The sequence below is a fragment of the Camelus ferus genome, chromosome 4 (genome assembly GCF_009834535.1).
Source record: "Camelus ferus isolate YT-003-E chromosome 4, BCGSAC_Cfer_1.0, whole genome shotgun sequence".
Classification (NCBI taxonomy): Eukaryota; Metazoa; Chordata; class Mammalia; order Artiodactyla; family Camelidae; genus Camelus; species Camelus ferus.
In genome coordinates, this window is record NC_045699.1 from 19,231,901 (window position 1) to 19,258,832 (window position 26,932).

General features: G+C 42.2%; 1 protein-coding gene across 3 annotated transcripts in view; it reads right to left on the reverse strand.

Annotated features, from left to right (window-relative positions):
* ADAMTSL1 (ADAMTS like 1) overlaps positions 1–26,932 on the reverse strand; it is an 825,910-nt gene that overhangs the window by 83,561 nt on the left and 715,417 nt on the right. For all 3 annotated transcript variants that reach the window (XM_032477631.1, XM_032477630.1, XM_014555590.2), the window contains 2 exons: positions 17,848–17,975; positions 1,454–1,582 (listed from right to left, as the gene is read on the reverse strand). In XM_032477631.1, the coding sequence (XP_032333522.1) occupies positions 1,454–1,582; positions 17,848–17,975 (257 nt within the window). The remainder of the gene's footprint in view (positions 1–1,453; positions 1,583–17,847; positions 17,976–26,932) is intronic.

Sequence of the window (26,932 nt, forward strand, 5' to 3'; positions counted from 1 at the left end):
AGCAATCAGGGGCCTGTTGCTGGGCCCCTGCACAAGAGCCACCCACTTCTTCTCTATGTCTGGGAGTGAAAACCCTTAGGATGGACATTACAAGCTAGCAGTTCAGAGGAAGGGAGCATCGGTGGCTGAGCTTTGTTCTGTTCTATGTTGGTGTGTTTGTTTTTTCATTGAAGGTAAACACCTTTATGAAGAGCATACTACCACCTCCTATTGTCTACTACTCCTCCACTTCCCTGTGACTTTCTGGCCCCTATAGGCCTCTGAGTTTGCAATGCCTACCCAACAGTAATGCCTAGATCGCAACTCCAAACAGAACTGGCTGTTTTCATTAATGACTTCTACCTACTTTTGATGTGAGTAAGCTCCAGGCTTCTGTTGGTCTTACCCCTACCATCCACTCCTGACTTTTCACCACCACTGCCCTTGAGACAGGCTGGGACCTGGGACCCTTTGCTGCAGTGCCTACACCTAGATTAACATCTCCTTGAGCAACAGAATACAAAGAAACTATAAGGGATAAAAATAACTGTGTGCGTTTGCAGTTGGGACAAATGAACAAGATACAAAAAAGACCAAAAACACAACTGCCACTTCTGAGGTGTTGGGAGCAAAAGCAGGGTACTGCGCATGACCCCTGCACACAACACCGCCAGGGGAGGGGGCAGACCACCTAAGCCACCCCTTCAGCCAGACCCCTGAACCCACCCCTACCCTCACCCCATTTAAGGGACTGGCTCCCCCTGCCTCAGGGAGCAAAGAAGGGAACCTGTTACTTCTTTTTGCTCCCTTGTGCTGCAGCACGAGTCCCTGTAAAGACTTGCCTGAGTTTCCTGTTCTGGCCTCTTACCAATTTCTACCAATTAAGGAATCCAAGAACCTGGCTCCCAGTATCTCTCCTCTAAACTACCATGATGGCTTCTTAACTGGCCTCTCTGTTTCAGTATTTCTTTTCTTCGTTTCACTTCATGCACTGCATGGCTCCTTAACGTCACTCTGAATTTACTTTTGTCTGAAGCCCTCATCCAAGCATTCAAAGTCTCCCACAGCACAGTTGCAACCCACGCTACTGCCCTTCCACACCATCTCTGCACTCTGGGTTCCAGCCAGACCAAAGCACACACTGTTCCCTTAAAGTCCTGAGGCTTTCCTACTTTCATGAATTTTCTCACACTACTTCATCCCCCTGGAACACGCTTTGCCCCCATCTCTGCATGCACTCTACCAGTCTGCAAGACTGCGATGAAACCCTCTCTTCTTCATCTGCCACTGTTTTCCTCTTCTAAACTTCTGCAGCACTTTCTACTTTCACAATGACTGAGGGTCATGCTTCAGCTTTCCTACTAGTCCTAAGTCTCTTAGAGCAGAATTTGTACATATCTTCTTATTCCCCAACCTAGCACAAGGCTCCATTAATACCTGAACAAGTGAATTAACACAGGAATGAATTTCTCACCTGCAACTTGGCAGTTAATAGTCACATTGACTCCTCCCACTGTTTTGATGGTGCTTCCTACATCGACTGTGATGGCGGGCTCCTCTGTGTTGATCACCGTCCCTCGGGATGTCTTCACTAGTGGCTTTCCTGAGGATGAGAAGGAATGTGACATTATATTAGATGGTGGTAGTGGGCATTCCCTTGAAACATGAGATGATCAATGATGAACAGATGATATACCCAGGCTTTTTCCACTGACCATGTTTTCCTTTGAAGAAACTGTAACTACACAATATGAAAACCATTCATCCACCCATTTACCCATCTAGCTACCATAGAATTCTCAGAAAAAGAACAAGGACTGAAGAATCTGAGGACAGAGCATGGAATCTAACAAGTGGGGATGATTTGTGTTTCTCATCATTAACAAACGATCCAATGCATCCCACTTTTTTAGGGTTAGTCAAACTCTTCTACCTTGAGATCACTGCAGATTCACATGCAGTTGTAAGAAATAACACAGAGCAATCCTGCTTACCCTCTACCCAGTTTCCTCCATTGGCAATATCTTACAAAACTAGAGAACAGTATTATGACTATGGCACTGACATCCATAACGTTAAGCTGTAGAACAACATTCCCATCACTACAAGGATCCCTCATCTGCCCCCAACCCTGCATTAATATTTTGGCAAACTTTAATTTGGTCTCCATTTCTATAATTTTGTGATTTTAAGAATGTTATGTAGATGGAATCATACAGTATGTAACTTTTTTGATGGGCTTTTTTTTTCCACTTAGGATCATTCTCTGGAGACTCTTCCAGAACTCACATGGTACCAGCCACAGTTACATGTATCAATGGTGTGTTCCCTTTTATTGCTGAGTGGTATTCTACAGTATGGATGTGCCAAGTGTGTTCATTCATTCACCTGCTGAAGGACATCTGGGGTTGTTTTCACATTTTGGCTATTCAAATAAAGTGTCTATAAACATTCCTGTTCAAGTTTCTGTGAACATATGTCTTCATTTCCTCTGGGATAAATGCCCAGGAGTGTAATTGCTAGGTCATATGGTAGTTACATGTTTAGTTTTTTAAGGAACTGCTGAACTGTTTTCCAGAGTGGCTGGATCATTTCACATTCCCACCAGGAATGTATGAATGGTCCAGTTTCTCTGCATCCTTGCCAGCATTTGGTGTTGTTATTAGTTTAAATTTTAGCCTTTCTAATGGGTATGTAGTGGTACCTCATTGTGATTTTAATTTCCATTTCTCCAATGGCTAATGATACTGAATATCTTTTGATGTGCTTATTTGCCATCTTTACATTCTCTTTGATGAATAGTTCTTCATGTCCTTTAGCATTTTCTACTTGGATTGTGTGGTGTTTACTGTTGAGTTCTGAGCATTCTTTACATTTTAGATACAAGTCATTGTCAGATACATGGTTTGCAGTAACTTTCTCCCGGTCCATAGAGTCTACTCCCCACTCTTTTAGTTTTTGTTTTGTTTTGTTTTGTTTGGTGGGGGGTGGGGAGGTAATCAGCTTTACTTACTTAATTACTTACATACTTAGTGGAGGTACTGGGAATTGAACCCAGGACCTTGTGCATGCTAAGCACACAATTTACCACTGAGCTATACCCTCCCCAACATCTTAACAGACCCTTTCACAGAGCAAAACTGTTTAACTTTGATGAAGTCCAATTTGCCAAGTTGTCCTTTCATGGATTATGCTTTTAATGTTAAATGTAAGAAGTATTTTATCTAGCCTTAGACACTGAAAATTTTTTCCTACTTTTTCCCTAAAAGTTTCATAGTTTTACATTCTACATTTAAGTCTGTGCTACATTTGGAGTTAATTTTTGTATATGGTGGGAGACTTAGGTTAAAGTTCATTTGCTTTTTGCCTATGGATGTGTCATTGCTCCAACACCATTTACTGAACAAGCTCTTTCTTCCACTGAATTGCTTTTGTATCTTTGTCAGAATCCGCTGGGTATATTTTTGTAGTTTTGTGTGTTCTCTCTTCTGTTCTGATTTACACGTTTCTCTCTCTACCAAACCACACAGTTTTAATTATTGTAGTTGTAATTGCCCTTGAAATTGACTCTTGAGGCTGATTCTTCCCACTTTATTCCTCGCTATTCTAGTTTCTCTGCCTTTCTACACGAATGTTAGAGTGACCTTGTCTACAACTATAAGATTTTGCTAGAGTTTTGACAGGAATTACACAACTCTGTATATCGATTTGGAGAGAACTGACACCTTTGGTGTGTTGAGCCTTCTAATCCATGAACACTGCATGTCTATTTATTTAGATTTCCCTTACTTTCTTTCATCAGAGTTTTGTAGGTCCCAGCATACAAGTCCGGTACATATTTTGTTAGATTTATACCCAGTTATTTTTTCCAGGGATAGTAAACGATACCGTATTTTAAATATCAGCATCCATGTGTTCATTGCTAGTTACAGAAGCAGTTGAGTTTTGTGTGGTGTGTGACCTTGCTGGACTTACATACTCGTTTCAGAACTTTTTTTGGGTAGATTCCTTGGGATTTTCTAAGTAGGTGATCATTCGTTCTGCAAATAGTCGTACTCCTTCATTTTCAATCTATATGCCTTTTCTTTCTTTTTCTTGGATTATTTCACTGGATAGAACTTACAGCACTATGTTGAATAAAAGTGGTGAAAGTGGGGTTTTGGTATTTTCAGTTGAAACCTGGACATTTTCACATTGTATTATGCAACTCTGGATCTTATTTAAATCTGTTTGAGCCGGCATTCTCTGAAATTACCCAGGTCAGGGAGCAGGGAGGTGCCGCCTGGTTACTACCCAGTGAAAGCAAAAGTCCAGGTCCTCCACTTGGCCTCCTCTGTGACCCATTAGGGGCTCCTCACTACTGCTGGGCACGGGTGGAGCTTCTGGCTCTCCATGTAGTCTCCCCTAACACTGCCGAGGGAGGGGCCTTGTTACTGCTGGGTGGTGGTGAAGACTCAAATTCTCTAGGAGGCTTTCTCTACCACCACCCCAGAGGGAAGAGTAAGGGGGGCGCTGTGGGGGGAGGGTGGAACTCCAGGATCCCCATGTGGTCTCCGCATTGCGCCCTTGTGGGAATGAAATCTGTCTTCTCAGATACCATGTCTGTGGGGGTGCTGGGGAACCTCATTTCAGTCTGACAAGGAGTCTAGTCTCCACACTCAGGCTTTGCTGGTGTGGGTGATGGTGGATCATAGTGTTTTCTGTGATGTTTGGAGTAGAGAAATAGTTCCTAGAAGTTTTCTGTCTTGCTAGGTTGCCCTTTCCTAGTTCTTTGCCTGCAGGAAGCAGGCTTTCGTTGAGACATTCTGCTGTTGTCATTCCTGTTGTATTTCCTGGTGGCTGGCTTCTTTAGCTCCAAGTTTAGGATTTGTGAAGAAAAAGGAAACCCCAAGGAAGTCACAGTTGTATCACTCCTCAGTACCCAAGGTCCCTAGCCAGTCTGCTTTCTCCTGTCCACTTTTTGGTCTTCTTACATTTGTTTTATATATAATGTCTGAATTTTAGCTGTATTCACTGAGAGGAAGAGGGAAAAGTGCATCTACACTATCTTCCCAGAAGTAGAAGTTCTGTGCATGTTACATTTTAATTGGCCTTTATCAGCTGAGGATAAAAATACAGCACACTTCATGTACATGACCACAAAACACAATGAAAAGATTAATTTACTGAGCACCTTTGGGAAATAAGGGTCCACATGAGATCATTTTCATATACCCAAAGCTTAATTTTTTTGTAAGCCAAATGGATTTAATTTTGTTCCAATCATTTTACAGGCAGAACAATCTACAATGGCATTCACTCTTCTGTGCCTTCATTAACAGTAAAGAAAACCATAATTAACAGGGCCCTTTGCAGTCCTGTACCTGCTTTTCAGACTTTGTTTTCTTTGTCATCCATTTATCCTTTCTTTCTGCTTGCACTGTCACACAGCCTCGTATTAGAAGCCATCCCTCCTTCTTCTCCTCTCCCTTTTAACTGCCTTCTAGGCACAGGTTATTAGCTCATTAGATCTACGTTTAAGGACAGAAACTTGAGTAAGGTTCTGAGGAGTTCACCTTTGAATATACGCATAGGCTCTCTCTACCTATTTGGGGGCCTTTTCCCTTATATCACTTATTTCACTTATTTTCAATACTTTCGAGATTATGTATGGAGAATGCAGTATTATTCCAGCTGCATTCTCTCATTAGCACCTGCATTAATTAGTCTCAGAAATCATTATAGTATGAAATCACTCATCTCCACATCAGATCATACATAATCTCAAATGTATTGAATATAAGTGAAATAACAGTGAATTAATGCTAGCATCTTTACCTTACCTCCCTACCCTAAGAAGCTCTAGCTCCAAATATACCTTAAATCTAACCAGCCCCTCTACTCCTATAATCTGATGCTGCCATGTTCTCTCTGGCTGGATTACTCCACAGCCTAACAGGTCTCTTTGCTCCCACTGTCCCTTCACTATAGTCTCTTCTCATGACAGCCAGGGTGACCTTTCTAAAACATGAATCAGATCACATAATTCCTATGCTTAAATTATTGTGTGTGTGTGTGTGTGTGTGTGTGTGTGTGTGTGTTTCAGTGCAGTCAGGACAAAATTTCAAGCCCCTTTCATGACCAATCATCCCCTACTTGTTCAGGCTCAGCTGTTGACCCCTCCTGCCTCACTGAGGCCACACTCTGCATCGATCACTGCTGCTCTGGCCACACTGGCCTGTGGTCCCTGCCTCCAAAACATCAACACATCTGTCCCAGACGTTCTCTCCCTACAGACATCCACCTACAGACTTCTGCACAGCTATCTTCCGGTCATTCATGTCTCCACGCAAATAGCAGCTTCTGCTGGAGCTTTTCCCAGCCATCTCATCTAAAACGTGCATCCCTTCACTCCCCCGCCAGCCATTACGTAGCTCAATGCCAATTTTGTTTTCTTCCTACGCACCAGAACTATCCAAATTTACCTTATTTATTTGTGTGTTCTCTGCCTCCCGCCCATCACCATGTAACTTCCATAAAATCAAGGATCACATCCCTCTTGTCCTCTTCTTTATTCCTATCACTTAGTCCTACACATAGTAGGTCCTCAAAAAATGTCTAGTAAATCAATCTAAGTGTACATATGGTGTGGTATGTGCATTACCTGCATTTGTTTTTTTGTCATAAAAACCCTGAGAGGCAGGTAAAAAATTTCCCATCTTTAATATAGATGAGGCACTTAAGCTAAGAAAAGTCCCATGGTTTGTCCAAGGCAAAAGAACAAGCAAGTAGTAGAGCTGAACAAGACCCCAGAACTTGGACCTCAAGTCCAGTGCTTATAACTGGAGATTCCAAACCCTGTCTGTGGACTGGCTGCCTCAGAACCCCCTGGGCACTTATTAAAAACATAATCTGTCCTGCTACATAAATAGTTGCCTCACTGTGTAATAAAAACAACTGTCAATGGGGAGAAGCAGGTTAGGGACCAGAGAGCTTCAGACTCACAATTACCAAGTTATTTTTCCTACAGGAATTTTAATAATAAAGGTGGTTTTATAGTTGCAAGTGTATAGCTATAAAATTCAAATGTCACTGAATTAAATCCAGCCCTTAATTAATTATATTGAGCTTCTGCTGAAAAGTAACGGCCTTTTGTCCTGTCACTAGAGGCACTGTTGTGAACACGTCTCCTTATGCATTCTTATTACCTTCATAATCCGTTGTTAAGACAAAGCACAGTTACCCAAGTACCTATAATTGAAATTTAGACTGAAATGATGCTTCTTAATCAACTGACCCTCTAAATCTATTAGAAAAACCTTGCACGTATTACTAAGTCACATTCTTGGACCTACGAAACCTGAATCTCAGGTGGTGGCATGGAACCTCTAGTTTCTATTTTGAATGACTTCCCAGCTGATTCTGACTTGCAGTCAGGTTTGTTAATTAATTAATTACACAGTGTTAGTTTTTCTTGATTCCTGGTGAGAGCTGAGATTTCTTTTGAGAGACCACTACTTCTCTAGCAGAAAATTCCAAGTTGGAATTCTTATTTCAATGGTCAACTACAAAACAAAACAAAAACACTTAAGTCCATTTTAGATAACCTGGGTCTTCCCTCAGTGAGTGAGTACTGCTGTGTGATGCCATGCCTCTGTGCTCGATTACAACCCCATTAACTAATATTACTTTACATGGAAGAAGAAAGAAAAATAAAGAAAAAGAAAGAGAGATGCAGAGGGGGAGTGAAATGATAAATTATGTATTTGTGCTAAGAGAATGCTAAAAAAAAAAAAAAAAAGTCACAGCATGCCTGGCCAAAAAGACTTTCACTATAGATTAAAGGAAAAAAGAGCATGAAGAGGGCTGAGCGATGATCACAGAGCCTCGGCAGTGTGTGCGGAACCTCAGCCGTCAGGCCCACGCCCACCTGTAAGCCACCACATCATCCCTGTGGGTCAGCGTCAGCTAGCAGATTACATAAGCATTCTTTTACGGAAATCGATGGGGTTTACTGCTTACTCTTTCACTGAATCTGTAAATCTGTGTTAGTTGCATGAGAGCTATACATCTAAGGCGATTAAGCCTAGTTTTATATCTAGTATACACTTATGAAAAATGAGAACATGGAAACAAAGGCAAGCTTTTCAATTTATCACGTCCAACATAAGCAATCAAGCCTCTTTAAGAGAGTCAGATATAGAAACAGAAGCATTAAGAGAATCATTTATTGTTCATTTCCTTCAGGCCTCATCATACCCTTAGATTTTGGATTCTGGCTCCTGTCGAAGTGACAAGGAACAGGGGATTCAGAGCCTCAGTGGTAAGTGGGTGAACCTGAGATGAGTGAACACTCGCATGTCAGTATCCATTGATGTGGAGCCGTGGCACCTTGGGATGCCTTTCCAGCAGAGGTGTTTGACTAAACAGGCACTGTCCTGACCCTGAAGGACCAGTAGCTGGAGAGACCAGCAGGACAGATGAGCAGCCCCAGGAGCAATGCTTGGAAATACATTCCTGTGCATAGTCTGGGTTCTGCCTCACGCCTCGTTCCCTCGTGTGTGACTCTGGGTAAGATCAAAACCCAATGGGAAAAAAAAAATCTAAACATATGTGCTTGAAAAATATCTTTGGCCCAGGAGAAGGGTGACTGAGAGAGGAGCCAGAGGAGATGAAGGTTTGTTTTTTGAGTGCAGCCAAGAGCAGACAGCACTGTAAGTAACTCTCAGGCCCAAAGTTCAAGCCTCTGCTAAGAGAAACTTTGTTTTCAACAGCAAGACGCCTTCCATTTTAGAAGCCCTGGCTGAGACAGATCTGCTACTAACCAAATCCCTTTCTTCTTCTTCCAGGGCACACAGTGGGGTCATGTCCCAGTCTCTTTGCAGTTAGGTGAGGGCAAGGCACTGAGTTCTAGCAGACGGAAGGCAAGCACAAGTCAAAGGTGCCACTTCTTGACCCAAACCATAGAAACCCTCTGGTGCTGTAATTTGAGACATGATGTGAGCAAGAAATAATTGACTACATTTTAACCATCATATATTTATGATTTTGTTTGTAAAGGTGGTTAGCAAATGCTAATTAATCCAGGTTTAATGAATATTTTTGATTCATTGATTGAAGGAATCAAATCGGTTCTCTTTCAATCCTTCGAACATTGTAAGTCACAAACGTCATTTAAAAATGGTTCTTTATGACCCTTAGCCACCAAAAATGAACTGAAATTTGAAGACTTCAGATTCTCCCTCTTAAGCTAGAGGTGATTTATGCTAGGAAGCGCTTATGTGCTTTCATTCCCAAGGAGAATAAGAAGACTTGTTGAAAGTGACTGGGAAACTGGGCAATGACAGAAGCCGGGACTGCAGGACGCAGGCTTGGAGATAACCTGAGAGCTCCAGGAAGGATGCCAAAATGGCAATTAGGTTTGAGATTATGATGCCTAAACTAGCAACTGGCAGAGTCTTCTTGGAGGTCTGCTCAGATATGGATTCTGGGTTATATTCATGAGGATTGAGCAACAAAAGTGCGTGGTAAGTAGTGATGCCTGAAGCAGGCAAGGGTGTGAGAAATGGAACCTATATGATAGGTGTTTAGACTCCATCACAATAGCTAAACGGCCTTAGGCAAGTTATTTAATCTCTTTGTGCCTTGGTTTTCTACTTCTACTGGCTGAGAGTACATAAGAGAGTACGGTAAGTACACTAATGCTTGTAAAATTGTTTGAATGATTCCTTCCTTCGCACAGCATGAGGTCTGAATAAATGTTAGCTATCATCAGTGTTATCTCCACTATGATACAGGAAGAAGGCGCTGATAAGCCGATACTTAGTTTTCGATAAACCAAGAAAACACGCAGGAAGGGCAAGTTTAAAGAAACAAGAAAAGGCAGGAAAGAGGAAAAGAAACAAATCCATTAGTGAGAAGGAACTTGACTGCTTCTATTTTGAAGAACTGTGCGGGTTTCGGGATAATTAGAAGAAGAAATACTTTGACTTCTCCTGAAACTGGTATCAGTCTCTGGACAGAGAGAGAAAGCTTAAGGATGCTCTCGTTGGATACCCCAGGAAGTATCTACTTCCAGAGAAGCTGTGAAACAACATCCGCCAGGCTGACTTGCTGGGGACGCCCACAACACTGTTCAAGAAAATTGTAGGGGCACCCACAGGAGCCCCAGATCTGATTTCAAGAGAAAAGTGAACAAGATAGTGATGCCCACTAATTAAAATATTTGAATATACGGCAATACGATGCTGTAAGTTTCACACACTTTCAATACCTAAAACTAAGTAAATTATATTTCATCCAGCTTTAATCAATGGATAATGCCTGTAACAAGTGAGACTATCAAAGCAATGCCTTAAAAAATGTTAGCCTCTACTTATACTGCAATTATCATAGGCCTCTTGTAAGGGCCACTAGCGTTGAATCTGTGAAAACTCTCTGAAATGAGAATTTCCAGTTGAAGAATTAAAGAACTCATGAGTCAAATAAAGTTTAAGGGACCACAATCAGTGTGAACCAATGAAAGCTTTTATAAAAATACTAACAACATCTTATACATTTGAAATCAGTAATGAAAAATCCTGGCTAGTCATGTCCAGTTACCATCCCATGCTGGCCAGAAACTTCAGAGGATCTGGCTACCTGGCAATTCAACAAGAGTTGCTTTGTTACAGATAATAGTTTTACATTAAAATGCATGATATTTTCCTTAGTCTGGTTGTCCTTCCAAATGCCTTTCACTTTTTATAGCTCAGGAATTCTTAACTCCTTCTTGTCCTGCTGTCTCTCTTGCAAGGTCTCCTTCATTCCCACCTGCTGAGTCAGTGTTTGACCTTTTAGTCAACTTTATCCCCTTTCTCTTCACCTATCCTACGATACCTTTTCCCTTCATCTGTAATTTTTCCTGGACTTCATTACAAAAGCTCTACTTCTTTGCCATCTAGTCTTCTAGTCTCCCAAAGATAAAGGAAGTAAATTAGTAAATGTTAGAATTTCAAGTGAGGGGAGTTTATAGTTGGCAGTGGTGGATGGAGATTGCTGTTCTTTATTTGTATGTAAGAGATTCATGAACTCTTAGGTCAAAAAAGACCCAAGTGTGCATCTATTGAAAATCCCCCCGTTTACAGTAAGGACACAGGTTTATAATTCTAAATCTGCACTTAAGTTTTGTAATGAGGCAAATTCTGTCCCCCAAATCTTACTTATTCTATTATTACAATAAGGTTCCTTTTTAATAGTAGTAAAAAACAAATATTTCTCTCCCATCCAAATCATTACCTGGTTTTAGTTAATATAATTTATAATCTAATAAAATAAATGATTACACTTTGGTAACACTCTAACTATACTGGGGAATGAGGTATCACATAGGAGCAGAGAATATAGAAAATGGAAAATTTAACCAGAGGGCACTGGTAGCCTCCAGGCTATATTCAGATCACTGACATGTTTAGTCTGGAAAGAATTTTTAAAAATTTGAGTTAGTTAGGCTCAGTGAAAAATGGAAAGATTAAAAAAAAGATGTGTGTGTTCTGGTTTGGCTTATATGGAAAAACTGGAAGGTCCATCAGAATTAGATTTGCATTTGTCTTTGAGGCGTCTACATCCTAATCCTTGGAATCTGTGACCATGTTGTATTACACGGAAAAAGGAAATTAAAATTGCAGCTGGAATTAAGGTTGCTAATGAACTGACTTAAGATAGGGAAATTATCCTAGATTATCTAGGTGGGCCATCTAATCACTCGAGCTCTTAAGTCAGAAGAGGGAGACAGAAGAGCTTGTCAGAGAGAGGCAATATGAGAAAGACTCAACTCACCATTGCTAGCTTTAAAGGTGGAGGAAGAGGGCCAAGAGCTAAGGAATGCAGCAGCCTCCAGAACCTGTTTACAGCCAGCAAGAAAACAGGGACCACAGTCCTAGGTCACAAGGAGCTAAATTCTGCCAACAACCCAAATGAAAAGGAAAATCACTCTCCCTTGGAGCTTACAGAAAGGAGTGCACCTCATTGACACCTCAGTTTTATCCTGGTAAGGCTATTCCTGACTTCTGACCAACAGACTCTTAACATGATATATTTGTGCTGCTTTGAGACTCTAAGCTTGTGGTAATTTGTTATAGCAGCAATAAAAATACTAATATACAGGCCATATACACTGTCTATATCACCAAAGTTGCTACTGCAACAAATAAGATGTGTAAACAACTAATAAGCGTATGAAAAGATGCTCAACATCATTAGTTATTAGAGAAATGTAAATTAAAACCACAATGAATTATCACTTTACATCCATAAGTATTCTAAAATTGAGTGTGGTGATGGATGCACGGGTCTGAAGTGCTAAAAAGCCACTGAGTTGTATATTTTAAATGGTTGACTTATACAGTATGTTTTTAAGAAAGTTTTTAGGAAAACAACAACCTTGGCTTGTAGTGATGGCTACACAACTTAGAAGATTTGCTAAAATATCACTGGATTGAAAACTTACAATGGGTGAATTCTATGGTATGTAAATCGCACCTCAATAAAACTGATAAAATAGTTTTAACCTAATTTAACCTTTTCTTGATGAGTCACGGTCAGCACTGTGACTACTAATTAATTATCCCGCACAAAAAATGAGGAAGAATTGATACTTCTTTGCCCTTGAGATGCTGTTTAGTTGGCGTGCCTTCAGTATAAATATCGCAGGGCCCTTAGGATCTAAGGAAGTAGGGAGGGCTTGGACTGCCCTTTCCTGAACATCCCCAGGCTGGATGGCTTTCTTCTGTTCCCTTGTTTCCACTGCCATTCCCTAAAGACATTTTTTGCCAATGCCAGTGTGTTCAGCTATTCAGGTTACTGTCACTATCTCTTCTAATTATGCAATTGAAGTTGATGACTCCTCAAGATGCTATGGGAGCAAGTGATGCTGTCATAACTTCTTTCGCATGTGCCACTGCAGGGGCCCACACAAAGACCCCACACCTAGCACAGCTGCATGATGCTGCAGCCTCTCCTAGAAACAACTGGCCAAGGATACAGTGTATCCCACTGCCTGTCCAACCACCCATCCTTCCCTCACCCCACTGGACAGATGTGGTAATTGCTTTCTCAGGATGTGCGACAGGCTGGCCTAGAACACTTGTACTGCCCTGTTTGTCTCCTCTAACCTACTAGGGAGCAGAGTAAGCTGGATTCTCCTGCTATACTCTAATTCCATTTTACCTAAATTCTATCAACACCAGGCCTCTTTGTTGGGCATGCTACACATCTATACAGATGGGGGAAAACTTAAGGGCCTTGGATACTAAGTATTGGATCAGATAATGAGGTACCTGGACGGCAGCGTGAAGTAGTTAATGGCCACTGCCCGTTGTTCAGAGCACCACCAGGAACAGAGCCCAACCTGTGTGCCTTTCTCTCTGATCTAGTGCACCGAGCACACCTTCCTGTGTCAGTCTCTGCCACTGATGACAAAGCCCTTGCTGAGTCTAACTCTCTATGAAGCCAAATCCTCCTCTGGTTAACAGAGCTGCTAGATGAAAAATTCAGAAATGCCAATTCAAAATGACTTACATTATGAAAACCTTACAAAACTGCTTGTCTTTTATTGTAGCTACTAAGTCATAATGAGGAAGGGGCAGAGAAAGAAGAATTTAAAAAGAACACAATTGCCTTTTTATTTTTATTTTCCCAGTGAGGTTTCTGTGATCTCTTTATTAGACACAATATGTGTCAGTTATTCAACTCATAAAAAAGCAGAAAAACATGCCAGGAAAGGAGAAATATTTTCTGTCTCTCTTTTCCTGTGAAAACTTTGGGTGAGCTCATCTGTCTTCTCTCCTTTCAATGAAAGATACGCTCATCCCCCAGCCCCCATCTTCTCATTTTCCATTGATGATGTCAAGCAGGCCTTACAGTATCTCTTTTGTGATCTTATAAAATCAATGACAACCGAAAACGTTTCCCTTATGGTTATGACCTCATCAGTGGTCTACACCTGTGCAGGCCTCATCTGCATTGCTAAGTAGATCGCCACTCCACTGATCCAGCCTGAAGCAATTTACCAGGAAACTACTGCTTTCCTTCAAAACGCTGCCTACCCCATTCAGATCTGGAAGCTTTCTGAGCAACCTGGCTGAGTGCTGAATCTGACTAGTTAAGATGGCTCTTGAAACTTTTCTTTGTGCCCACCAGACACGCTCCTTTACCTAACTCTGTTTATACCTGCACACACAGTATTCAGGTGTTCAGAATGTTACGTATGTGACATTTTGGTGATAATCTTATACTCCTCCCTACCTCCTGCTACCCTCCCTTCTCATCGACAACCTGTGCAGTGAAACAGGCATCCAATTAAGTCAACTGAGGACAGAGAGGAACTCTGTGCCACTGGGTTGACATGGCTGTGAGTTTCCTGGCCCAGGGAGGCAGATACAGAAATATTAGCCTTCTCCATGCTGAGAGATACTTGAAAAGTACTCTCAGATCTCTGCAGCTTAAAAGATAAAATCAACACATAACTGGATGAGTTCAGAGAGAAGCAAAGGGCACTAAAAAACACATTCTATAGGCCCAAAGAGGGCAGAGCAGGGAAGGTCTGGCTGTGTTGGTATGTCTAAAACTAAATGGTGTTTATATATTTAAATAAAAATTCTGTAGAGAGTAGCAATGGACCTACAACAAACCTGAGAGGCTGAACTGGCAACACACTCAACTCAGGGTGGGGCAACTCAACGGGAGAGGTCTAGTCACGGACCGGGGAGAGTTCACAAGGCCCCCCTTCCCGTGGCCCGTGTGAAACAGTCCTCAGTGAACTCACCTCCCTTGCCCTGAATCCAGGCACTCCAGCCACTTTTCAGATGGCTAATTCAGCTTCCCCCTTGATACTGAGACACTGAGTTGTTAAGACATTAGAGGGGGGGGGGCTCTACAAAGGGTTTCCGTCTCTGAAAAGGCATCTCCCCTACTGTGAAAATAACCTGGCTTTTGTTTTATCCTTACAATAATAATCATAGCTAACAACTATTGAGTGCTTGCTACATGCTGGCACATGCATTAGCGTTTTACAAGAATAATATGCATTTCATCTTCACGAGAACCCTCTGAGTCAAACACCGTTATTACCACCATTTTACAAATGTAGTCGGAGTTGGGGAGGCTGAAGAAGCCACTCAGGGTTACGCAGTTTGGAAATCACAAAGCCAGGATTCAAATCCAGACCTTGCAGGCTTATCTGCCATGCTCTGCCTGCTCTTCTGAATTACTGTAAACAAATTTCCCCACATCTGGTCAACTCAGGTGCATTGGTGAGACCAAAGCCCACACACTCCTTACAAAATCATGGGGACACCTGAGTGCTTTGAGCCTCAAAAAAAATTTTTCCCCCTTTGGTCTACATTTATAGTGATGTCAAAGAAAAAAAAAATCCACAATGTCTTTAAAGTACAGAAACACTGAGATATATGAGGATTTGATTCCAGGTAAGCAGAATCAGCTCCTAAGTCCACACTAAAGAATTTTCAGTGTGAAGACACAGTGAAATATACACGGAAGCAAAGTTGGGCTAATGTTTTACATATTTTAGAATCACTTTCAGGATGTGTTTCATTTTAGAAGAGCTAGAGGAAGGAAAGGAAACATTTATTGAGTGTGAACTATGCGCCTGGCACTGGGCTAAGTGCTTTTTCACACGTGCAATCTTATTTAACCTCACAACAACCCTGTAAAAGATGATTAATTTCCCTTTTACAGATGAGAACGAAGACTCAATGAGGTTATACACTTTGCTCAAGGTCACACAACTAATGAACAGTGAAACTGGTAATCAAACGTAGGAATGCATGATGTCCATCATCCCCACACCCCCACTCTTATTTACATTATATGTAGGTTGTATATACATCGCTACCCAGGATTGTGATGAGTACATTTGAAGGAAGTTGTAACTATTTCTCAATTCTAGATAGTCACATATACATCCAGCACCTTCACTAGTCTGTAAGCATCACGGAGCACAGAACTCAAGTCCTACTGCTGCTATACGGCGGTAATACTTGGCAGAGGGTGCGCTCAGAACAGTAGCTAGTGAGTCACTTAAAACTGTGCGTGTAGACGCTGACACCGGGGTAGATGATAATCCCAGGTAAAGACACAAATATAACATAAACCTTTGAGCCTTAACTTCTAGAGTGACTGTTTGACAGATTTGCCAGCAGACCTGAACAAAGCCCACCAGCCAAGCACAAGGACGCAGCTCCCTAAGCCCTGGGTGTGGTCTTCGTAAACTACTTCATCGCTCAGCCCCTTTCCCCCTTTCCCTGTGCCTCTTTGGCTGCTCTCTCTCTTCCCCGGCTTTGAACATTTTGGCAGCCTCCAACAGCTCCTTTTCAAAGAGCTGAAGACAACCCTGATTTTACAATTGCCTTGCTTAATTCCAGACAGGTTTCCATGAATCGTATTAAATTCAGGTGAACAAAGGGTATTTAGTCTGTGACAGAGCTGAACCGTATCTGGATAAATATAAACAAAAGAGTTAACCTTGTAAGAGCCACTGTTTGCCAGCAGTTGGAAGGACGTCAGCAGTGCCCTGGCCAAGGCAGGCCGGAGGAGGCAAGGCAGAAGAGGTTTAACCAGACTGGTGCTGAGCATCTGGGCTCGGTATAAAGAGGGGCATAAAGATCGTGACTGGAATACATAAGGGGAAAAGCAAATGTTCTATTCACAAAAAAATACACATTAATAATATCAGTCTTTAATCTACCCCAGGACCACTAAGCTTGTCTTTTTCATTGTTGGCTTTCATCTTCTCTGCAAAGCCTCCTGCTCAAGGTCCCTTCACAGATCAGTCGCAGGTCGAGGGGCAGGAATACTGTTGCTGAACAGATATGCAAGGGAGTAGCACGTGTGACTGGAAAACAGTGTGACAACATAATCCCAGTGTGGACCGATGAGGTCAGTGTGGGGTGATGCGGCTTTTCTAGCATCTACTGAATCATCCGATGGGAGCGGCGATTGAAAAGAATAAATACAAACACATGCAACGTACCGCCACAAAGGCTGCACGGCCCAGATCTGAGAAAGGGGATCCCGGTTTGGCAGGATCGGTGGGAAGGTGGACGGAACAATGAGCTGGGAGTGAGGAGACCTCAGTTCCCCTCCCCCTGCCACCAGCTGAGTGTCTGTGTGACCTCAGGTTGTCTGGCCTCTGAGAATTGAGGGCCCTGATCCAGCTGGTATCTAAGGTCTCTCTCAGTTTCAAAGGCAAAGATCTGTCCTACGTAAGAAAGGTTTTATAAAGGAACATTACTACAAGATCACAACCTTGGGAGGCACTGTGCTCTGAATTGCAATTTTCTGCAGTTGTCACTGAATTTCTGAATATTTTGCTAACCTCTATGGAAAAAGGCAAAGTATTGGCAGGTGCATTACAGCAAGAGGTTGAAGTAAAAAGAAAGAAGAACACTTCTGCTCCAACCCACAACCACAGAATCCCAGCTACCCAGGCTCTTACAGGCTTCTTTGTAACAGGTGGGACAAGGAGAAACAGAAAGACCATTCAGTCGTGTCAGAGTCGCGTCAGGTCACGTTCATGTTCCCCAGCAGGCTACTTAGTTGTACACGTCTCCTCTGCTCCGTGTTCTTTCTGTCTGGAGTATTTCTCACACTTTCATTTATCAAAATTCTGCTCCAAGTCTAAGACCTCCCAGGTGGAATGAAACTGCACCCTCATTGGTTATCAGCACGTACTTCATATTACACATTAGCCCCCTTTAATTACAATGATAGATGATAAACTTGCTGAAGGCAGGGTGTGGATCTCGTTTACACATGTGCCCCCCAGCCCGCTTGGTATGCTGCAGACACCCACTCAGTGATCTCTGAATTGAACGGGGATGTTCATATTACCTGCTAATGTGACGGCAATGGAGACAGAGTCATATCCCAAGGCGTTTGTGGCATTACAAGTGTAGAAACCCACATCAGCTTCCACAGGTGACAGGATCTGTAAGGAATCATCTGGCTGTAGAAGAATCCTGGAGCAACAGAAAAGAAACGTAGACCTGGTCAGGTCGGTTGACTCCTTTCTGCCATTTGTTGTTGGTAAAGCTGGCAGGAACCTCAGGGGATATTCAGAACCCTGTTTTAGCAAGTGGCACAAACGAGCCACAGGAAATCAGCCTCTCTTGCCACTGTGATTGGTTTGATTGGTGTGATTCTGGTGGCAAGCCTAAATACGGAGGTTTGGGATTGCTTACGTGGTGTGTCGATTACTTGGTCTAAATGCTAAGAGTTGTTGCAGACAGTATATGCGCACTGAGTACATATAACACACACATCAGGGGTGAGAGGAGATGCCAGAATGGATGGTGCAGATCAATTTGGGGAAGGCTGATTAAGGAAAAGGCAAAGCTATAATATAAGGAGAAGTGGGGCTTGGATAGATGGTGGAAAGTAGGCAGAGCTTCCACATATGGAGAAAGGCACCTGTTAAGGCTTGGAGGAGGGAGGGAGGCAGGCAGGAATCAAATGCTGACAAGAGAATTTTGGCGCACACATTTGAAGGAAATTATACATGTAACTATATCTCAATTCTACTGCCTTCATTAGTCTGTAAATATCATCAGGCAGAACAATTAGATCTTATTTATTGTTTTATTTCCCACATGACTCGGTAGAGGGCTCTTATTCTGTGAAGAAGGTGCCATCAGAATGGAGGCAAAGTCTGCCCTTCAGGGTCATTCCAGAATCATCACCATATAGTTCAGATACTTTGCTTTACCTGAAAGGAATGATAAGACTCAAATTGTGAATTTCTACCATGAACTTCAAAATCCACTCCTATCTCAGTCTACTGTTTTTTTCTTTTCCAGATTGATGCCGTTTCTAAGAACTACCTGCAACATTAGGGCAGCTTAGCAGATGAATGACTAATGATGACCTGAAGCTGATGTCCTGGTGACTTGCTGAGGCTGATGATAAGTGCAATGTGTATGTGGAGGTGGGACCCCAGAAGCATTGTGGGGAAGGACTGGATGGGAACTTTGGAGATTCAGTGCCGGACCTGGCAGGGGTTTAGGTCAATAAATCATTCAACAGCACAGAAATGATTTAGTGGCAGCTTTGGGGCTCCCAGAGTCAGTCATTTCCATCTTCGTGATTATTTCCACCTCTCTAGTTTCCAAAGGCGCCAAGAACTGTTCACCTAAGACCATGTTAACATTCATCCATAGGACGCAAGCAGGTAAGGAGTCATTTTTCAAGAAAGGGGAAAGAAAAAAAAAAAAACATGAAAAGGTCAGGAGAACTCAAAAGACTTGGTGATGAAATTAAGACCAGGAGTCAGATCCCCTGTCCCAGCCACACCGTCTCCCACTTTTTCTCCACTATGTCTCTTTCTGGGTCCCCTCCAGACTCTATGGTATTTGCCATTTGGCACCGTCTCTAGTCAGCTCTTAATTATTCTGAGGTGGGTGACTAGTCTGGCAATGAATCAGGCCTCCTCACCTCTGCTATTGGCCTTGGGCCCATTGCATTGCTTTTTCATACCTCCTGTTGGAGGAAAGGCAGGAGACAGGAAAAGCAAAGCTTATATCAATCATTCTTCAGTCTGGCTATGTGTATGGGCAGCTCTGGTAAAAATGGGAAAGGAAAGAGAAAATCTTAGCCAAAGGGAAATTTCTGGATGGTGTGTGTTTGATTCAGTGCCATTCCAGATCATCGCTGCTCTTACAGGGACAGTCTGGCTTCTGTGGCCACTGAACTAGAGTTGAGGCTTTTCGAGGGACAACATAGAGGCTAAGAGAGACTGTGAGAGAACTCACCATTCCTTCATCCACTCATCCATCAAAATTAGGGGTTTTCTCTCAAAGTCCAACAGTTACATGCTAATTGGTTAGTTAATTTCAAACTGCTAATAAGAGAAAGATGATATACAATTTACTTATCTTTAGTAAGCCATACAATATTTTAAATAATAATATCACTATTTTAAAAACAGGAATCTTCATAGATGCAACACAGTACCCCTGCTAAATCTTTTCAGGTGTTCAGGCTGTTTTAGATTTAAAAAATGAAACACTGACTTTATGATTTAAATCTTTACGATGTCCCAGGAACATGGATGACTCCAAAACAATTTCCAGGCAAGAATCAGGAAAACAAGCTTAACCAAATTTCAACAGAACTGACCACTTAAGATGACTGAACTTAGTAGATCATTACTCAGTTTTAGCACACTCAAAAGGCAGGGATTAAATCTGCTAAACTCCCAAGTCCGCTAGGATAGTTGCTTCCCTATCAGAACCTTATCAGAAAGGGTTCTTGAATTGAACGTTCAGAACAGGAGGCTAGAAGCCAAGTCTTTTGAACTTTATTTTGTTTCTAAGATTTACGTCATCACTGTTGGCAAATCTCTTCCTCTACCTTTCAGCTTATCAGCTTCTAAAATGCAGTTGAAGTATGTTTTCCTGTCCAGCAGAGGGAACTGTTAAAATGAAGTGTATAAGGAAGCTCTGGACCACCTTTTGGTATTTCCAGAGACCTTCCCATTGGTGATATTAGACATTCCAAATGGAGACGTAAATGCGAGCAAGGGGGGGGGGATGAAAAGACTGTGAGGAAGGAAGTGAGAGGGGCTCAAGATATTGGTCCACTTCCCCCCCCCCCCCGACAATTTATTAACTCTCTATATTCTGGTCATTTTTCTCTGCATAGAACTATTGCTCCTGCCTGATCTCATGCAGAGCGTCTAAGCCCCACTCCCATGCTGGGCCTGAACCACCTCAATTATTTTAAGTTGGGCTTCACTTTTACAACTGCATCAGTTCCTCCAGGCACTGGTGCTACTGAGCGAGCCATGATGCTCTCTGCCTGTATGAAGCCTGGAGAGAATTCCCACAAAGCTGGTGAAGAGAAGGGGGCAGGATCCACCACACTGGGCACAGAGCCATCAGGGCCTGAACTAGGTTGGGAATAATGGAAATGGAAAGGAAGGAATCTAGATTGTAAGCCTTAGCATTCACATTTTCTTTTATTCCATAAACTGTCTATACAAAGATAAAGAAGCTGAAGTATTTGCCTTCATAAAACAGTTTAAATATTGTCTTAGGACAAAATCTATGTGTGACAAAACCTGAATTTCTCATGTATTGCGTATACTTATTGTTTTTATTCATAAAACTGAACTCTTTAGCTTAAGGAAGTACATAGTTATTTGGTGTTAGAGTCATTTCAAATAGGGTTTTTCAATCCAGTACAAATCTATCTGTCGTGTCTTGCATATGCCTGTAAAATCAGTAGATGGGACTCTGGAGGCTGCCACTAGGGGGAGCAATACTTCCAGAGAGGGTTCCAATGCAGGACTCTCTAGGAAACATGACGAGGCCAAGGAAAGGGCTTGCTGGAGACTGAGGCTTGCTTTAGGCTCTCCTATCTAGCCTGGCAACTAAGGAGAGAGATTCTTGGAAAAAATATTTTTTCTTTGTTTTTCAGGCATCTACTCTATTAATTTAATTAAATTTGTTGGTAGCTGATTTCTGTCAGCTTCTATTTAGGTTTCAGACTTGACAAGCCTGTTTTAGAATGCACAGGCACAGAAACATAGTGCTGCTTTCCAAGCCAAACCAGAAAGATTTCTCGGGTTGTTTTGGAATTTAAGGAATTAGAAGATGAGGGGACACGGAATGGGGCATGATGAAGACCTACATTGCACATAGTACTGTGGTCACATTAGGTAGATTAATACTTGCTGCTTTCGTCCCATATCCACATTCCTGTTTGGTTTACTGGGCTAAAACTTACTGCTTTATTTCTCTGGCCATTGTTCTTCGCTAGAAAATGAAGGAACATTTTTGCTTTTCTGGTGGCCTTTACTTGTGTCTTTGTGACAGCTTGTCTTCTCAAGCATTCTACAAACGAAGAACCATCTGAGAGAGTACAAATAATTGTTTTAGTTACACATGGAAAGTCCTTGTCATCCACATGAGGAGGATACAGACAAAGCACTTGTGGGCCGGTCCTACCAAGCACGAGCTCCCTGAGGGGATGTGCTCTCCTGCACTGGCCACGTACAGAGAGCAAGTATGCTCATTTGAAAAGGAGACCGCTCCGGGTGTCTAGAGGAAAGGCTCTCACAATCCTGTATGTGGGGAGCTATCATGATGCCTTCTAAATCCTTGGCTCAACAGTGACACCACTGTCTTCTGCAGGCCTACCTCTCACAGTACTGTCCACAACCCACCCTGTGAAGCTAGAGTAGAGGGGCAGGTTTCCTGACTTCAGTCAAGAGACATGGAATCGCGTGGTGGTCTTGGGCAAGCCTTTCAACCCTATGAGCCTCTAAGTTCCTTCTGCAAATTGAGGACCTCAGAGAGTTCTTGTGAGGATCACAGAAAGGAGTGAGCTAACTGTTTCTATGGAACTATTTCTGAGAAACAGTTTCTTACTGTTTTCTAAGTAAAAAAGCATCAGCCTGAACATCAGATGCATCTAATAAATTAGTAATTTTTAATGGTACAGGTGGTGGTAACCTACATTACCATCTTGAAATTCTTCCTTGTCATTCCCAGTTGTCAGAGGAAAATTTCAAGCTCTGGACACAGAAATACCCATCTGCTCCATGGGCCATGATGTACCATCTCAGGCCTCTCACCCTAACAAATCATTCTTAAATCCATTTTAGGTCTCAACACAGGGCTAGAACTTGTATAGGTATATCCTCTCTCTTTAGGACAGTGTCTTCCTCATACTTGCAAAGTCACCTGCCTCACTTCCCAACACAGACTTGTCTTTCCACTCAAGGTGGCCTCTTTGACTCTCCTTGCACAGCTTTGGGCTAAATTCATGTTCTTCCTCCTGGTGATCCTTCCAAATTCTCCCCATTTCTTAAGAACAAGTTCAAGTTCAGCCTCTTGGGTTACCACAGTCCACAAGTATCCCTCCCTTTCCTGATCTTCCAGAGTTGTTCTGAGTTGTACTACAAACCCCTTTTCACTCTACAACGTTTCATTCCTTCAGTTCCACTGTCAACAAATAGTTCAAGGGCTGGGACTCTTATTTCTTTTATAGTTCCTTCTTCAGTATTCAGTATAGTGCTAGCATGCTGAATAAATACTTAATAAAACACCTGTGTAGTTACCTTGAAAGAAACGGAGCTGAAAATGATCATTTTGACAATACAGCTCAGTGGTTCAGAGCACAGACTCCTGGGCCACAGTGACTGGACCCCACCCCCAGCTGTATCACTCAGTCGCTTTATAACCTTGGACAAGTCGCTTACTTCTCAGGGACACAGTCTTCTCATCTATAAAATAAGGAGAATTACTGCCCTACCTAGGGCTGTAGTGATAATTCTGCAGGAGTTCAGGTATTCCAAGAACACAGAAAAGTACTTGACGTGTAGTAAATACTGTGGAAATGCAGTTATTATTATTATTTTCTTGTTGCTGACATCGCCATCACCATTATCACTCACTCCTCTTGTCTCAGCCTATGTATTCTGGGCACTGGGAGGAGCTGCTTTGTCATGGATAAATTACGGAGAAATGGAGGGTTTTCAAGAAAAAAATCCGTAAGTCAGGGCCATGCGGAAGGAGCAAGGGGTTTTCTGAAGGAGAGAGCAGGGCATGGGCCACAGAGTGTTTACCTTGGTGGAGGCACTGGGGGTGGGAAGAGAAACAGAGGACTGAGGCCACACGGCACACTGGGTTGGCAACTGCCTCAATTCTATTCTTGACTCAGGAATCTTGGAAAGAGGACAACTAGTTATTTCCATAACTGTTTTAACATTATTAACCAAATACTGAAATTTTAGAATACTTAAAAAAAAAGCCAGAATCCTGCCCTTGCAAAAAAAAAAAAAAAAAAAAAGTATGTCCATATTAAGAGTAAAAGAATGAGAAGAAGCAAGTAAGTTAAAGGGTACCAGGCAAAGAATATCAGCTCCAAACTCCTAGGAGTAGATGAGGTCTTTTCCTTACCCTGAAATGCAGATTTTTTTTTTCCTGCTGAGGGTTGTCTAAGATTAGGATAATCAAATCTACCACAAAGGGAGAGTGGGAACAGGTATTTAGCAGACAAGTGTACTAGCTTTATTAATTTTATTCTATCATGTGACTAGATTGTTACTATGATCCCATTTTAGAGAAGAAGCAAAGTTTAGAGAAGTAACTTGCTCAGCGGGTGCAGGGACTCAGGAAGGGGGAGCGACCTTTGACCTTTTAAAAACTGACTATCCAAGCATCCACTGGGGTCTAATAGGAAGGCACGTGGTTTGGCTTTGTTTTTGGTAGAAGGTAATTTGTGCCAAGATTTGTAGTTACTCAGGGAAATGGACAATCACTAACAAGAATATTGTGGATTTTAAATAGCTGGAAGGCATGTGGTTTGGCCTCGTTTTCCGCTGGGGGATAATTTGTGCCAAAGTTTGTAGTTACTCAGGGAGATGGACAACCACTAACAAGAATATTCTAGATTTTAAGTAGCTTGAAGCTGGAGGACACAAAGAACGCTGTGAGAAGACGTTCTCTGTGAGCAAGAATTTTTTTCTAAAACCAAAAATTATAGTAGCCCAGAGACTTGTAAGGGAGAGCTTTGTTTTGTTCAGATATTTTGGGGAACAGATTTGAGGTTCATGAAGAGTTTCATATCACCATTTGGCGAGGGCAACTCTTTTTTTTAATCTTTGCTGTTTTTAATGTAATTGCCAACTAAAAGTTATTTAATGCCGGAAGCCCCATGATTGCTCCAGGTGGAAATATAGGAAATATTTCTGGAATGGGAAAGGCCACCTGACCACACATTCTTAACCCTGTCCTCACACTTTCTTCCAAACCCTTCAGCTTCCTTCCCTTTGGAAAGTCCTTAAGTCTTAATTTGCTAATACGAGTCGTTTGATTTGCCTGCTGGGTCATTCATTTCAAACTACAGACCCGGCATAAAATGACTGACTGGGTTTCTTATTTACCTTGAAGAGAGATCATCAAACTCCAGTCAGCTGCCACCTGCTTTTGTAAATAAAGTTTCATTGGCACCCAGCCACACCAGATGAAGTACTCTCTGTGGCTGCTTTTAGGCTACAATGGCCGAACTGAGTGGTTGAGACAGAGATAGAGAGTCTGCAAAGCTAAAATGTTTACTCTCTAGCCTTTGACAAGGTTAGTTTGCTGACCCTGACCTAGAACACGGAAGAATCTTCACTTCTGGTTTGTTTCAGTGTCTTCCTCATTTATACAAAAATGTTAACCACTTTTTCAGAACTCTACCATTTGCTAGGATCATTTTTCTAGAAGAATAAATTAACCACTAGGGGAATTTTTTGAGACCTTCTAGACTTTCAGAGAACAGACAGTGGCTGGTTGTCACTGAGTCTCGTGTCCTCTCATATTCTCTGCTTTTGATTCATGCTGGTCATTTCCATGACCTTGCAATGATCTTCTATACTTTTTTTTTTCTGGGCTAAGGCCAAACATATTTACTGGGATGGCTCCTTTTTCTTCTGACTTGCTATTCTTACACTTTTCAACTGAGAAAAACATTTGTCATCCCCATTTCCTTTAGTTCCATAAAGGAAACAAGCCAAACCAAATTGAAACTGGTTTCTCCTTCTCTCCCTATATCTGCCCAGCCTCTAGTTTTCCTATTATCTGTAAACTTAGAAACTGCATTTCATGTGCTTATGACTTTTACATATAGCATGATTCACAACTGCGGTTCTGAAACTGACCCTGGAGGCATTTTCCATCTGATTCCCTCTTCCATTCTAAGAAGTTTCCATCTGTGGATACTCTGTTGCCCAAGCTAAAGCCTTCCAAATACTCCTTAATTCATCTCCTATTCAACACTACTTTGGAACACTGTCCAAAGCTTTCTGGGAAGTATAAACATTCAGAGCATACAGATTTCCCTGTCCTACCCGATCAGAAATGCCAGCCAAAAATTGTCACTAGAGTAAAAGCATTCTCTCCTGTTGTCTGGATTTAGGCTGAAAATTCTCCATCACACTGTGTTTTCCTAGACACCTTTCTATTTCTACTCTGAACAATTGACCAGGAGTCCCCCAAGTAAGAGTGAAGCTCCTGATTTTGAGACATCCTGGAAGACGGTTTGGTAAATTGGTCTCATATCTAAGTGATACTGATTATACAGTCAAGTGAATATCCACTGTGTGCCAGGTACTTTCCAGATATTATTTCTGTTCTTCACACCCTTGCTCTTGTGCAGGGAGGGTACGATCATTTTAATTTAACTAATGAGAAAGACAACGTTCAGAGAGGTTAGAGTGGACTCATGTGGCTACTAAGTGGCAGAACTGTTATTTGAACCTAACCTGCTGTGATTCTAGCCTTACTGTCCTCTACCACTGCGGGCTGTCCTCAGTGTTTGCTCCTCCTGACGAAGGGGGTGGGGCGAGTGAAGTGGGCACACCCAGACCCAGAAGAGAAAGAAAGCAGGGGCAGGCTTTTCAGGATTAAAAGGCAGGAACTCCTCGGCATTAGCCTGCTCCCTAGGACTCCACATGGATGGGGTATCACCTCCGAGTCACTTCTCCACCCCTAGGAAGGAATCGGCATTTTCTTCAAAGTATATAGTTTCATAGTCTTTTTCATGTTCACCTGCATTCCTTTGAAAAATCTCATACCCATTAGGAGAGTCTTGTTTAAATGCTTTAAGACTTATATTAGCTGAGCTATGAGTAGACTGTGACTATCAGCTCCCTCTTGGACCAAAGGTGTTGACTAGCAAGCAAAGATTTCCCTGCCAGTGTGCGGCTGTCAGTAGTATTTAGATCTTTCTCAGAGGAAGGGATCAATCTTCATCCAGCTTTCCTTCCCAATTTGGTAATCCAGCTCCCTGCGCCAGTTTTGGAGAATGTGGCTTTTCTTTTCTGTTAAGAAGTTTGCAGTGTCCTTACAGTTATTGTTTCTGGAGTTGGATTCAGATGTAGGAGGACTGAACATGTATTTGTCCATAATTACATGAGCCTCCTGGTATC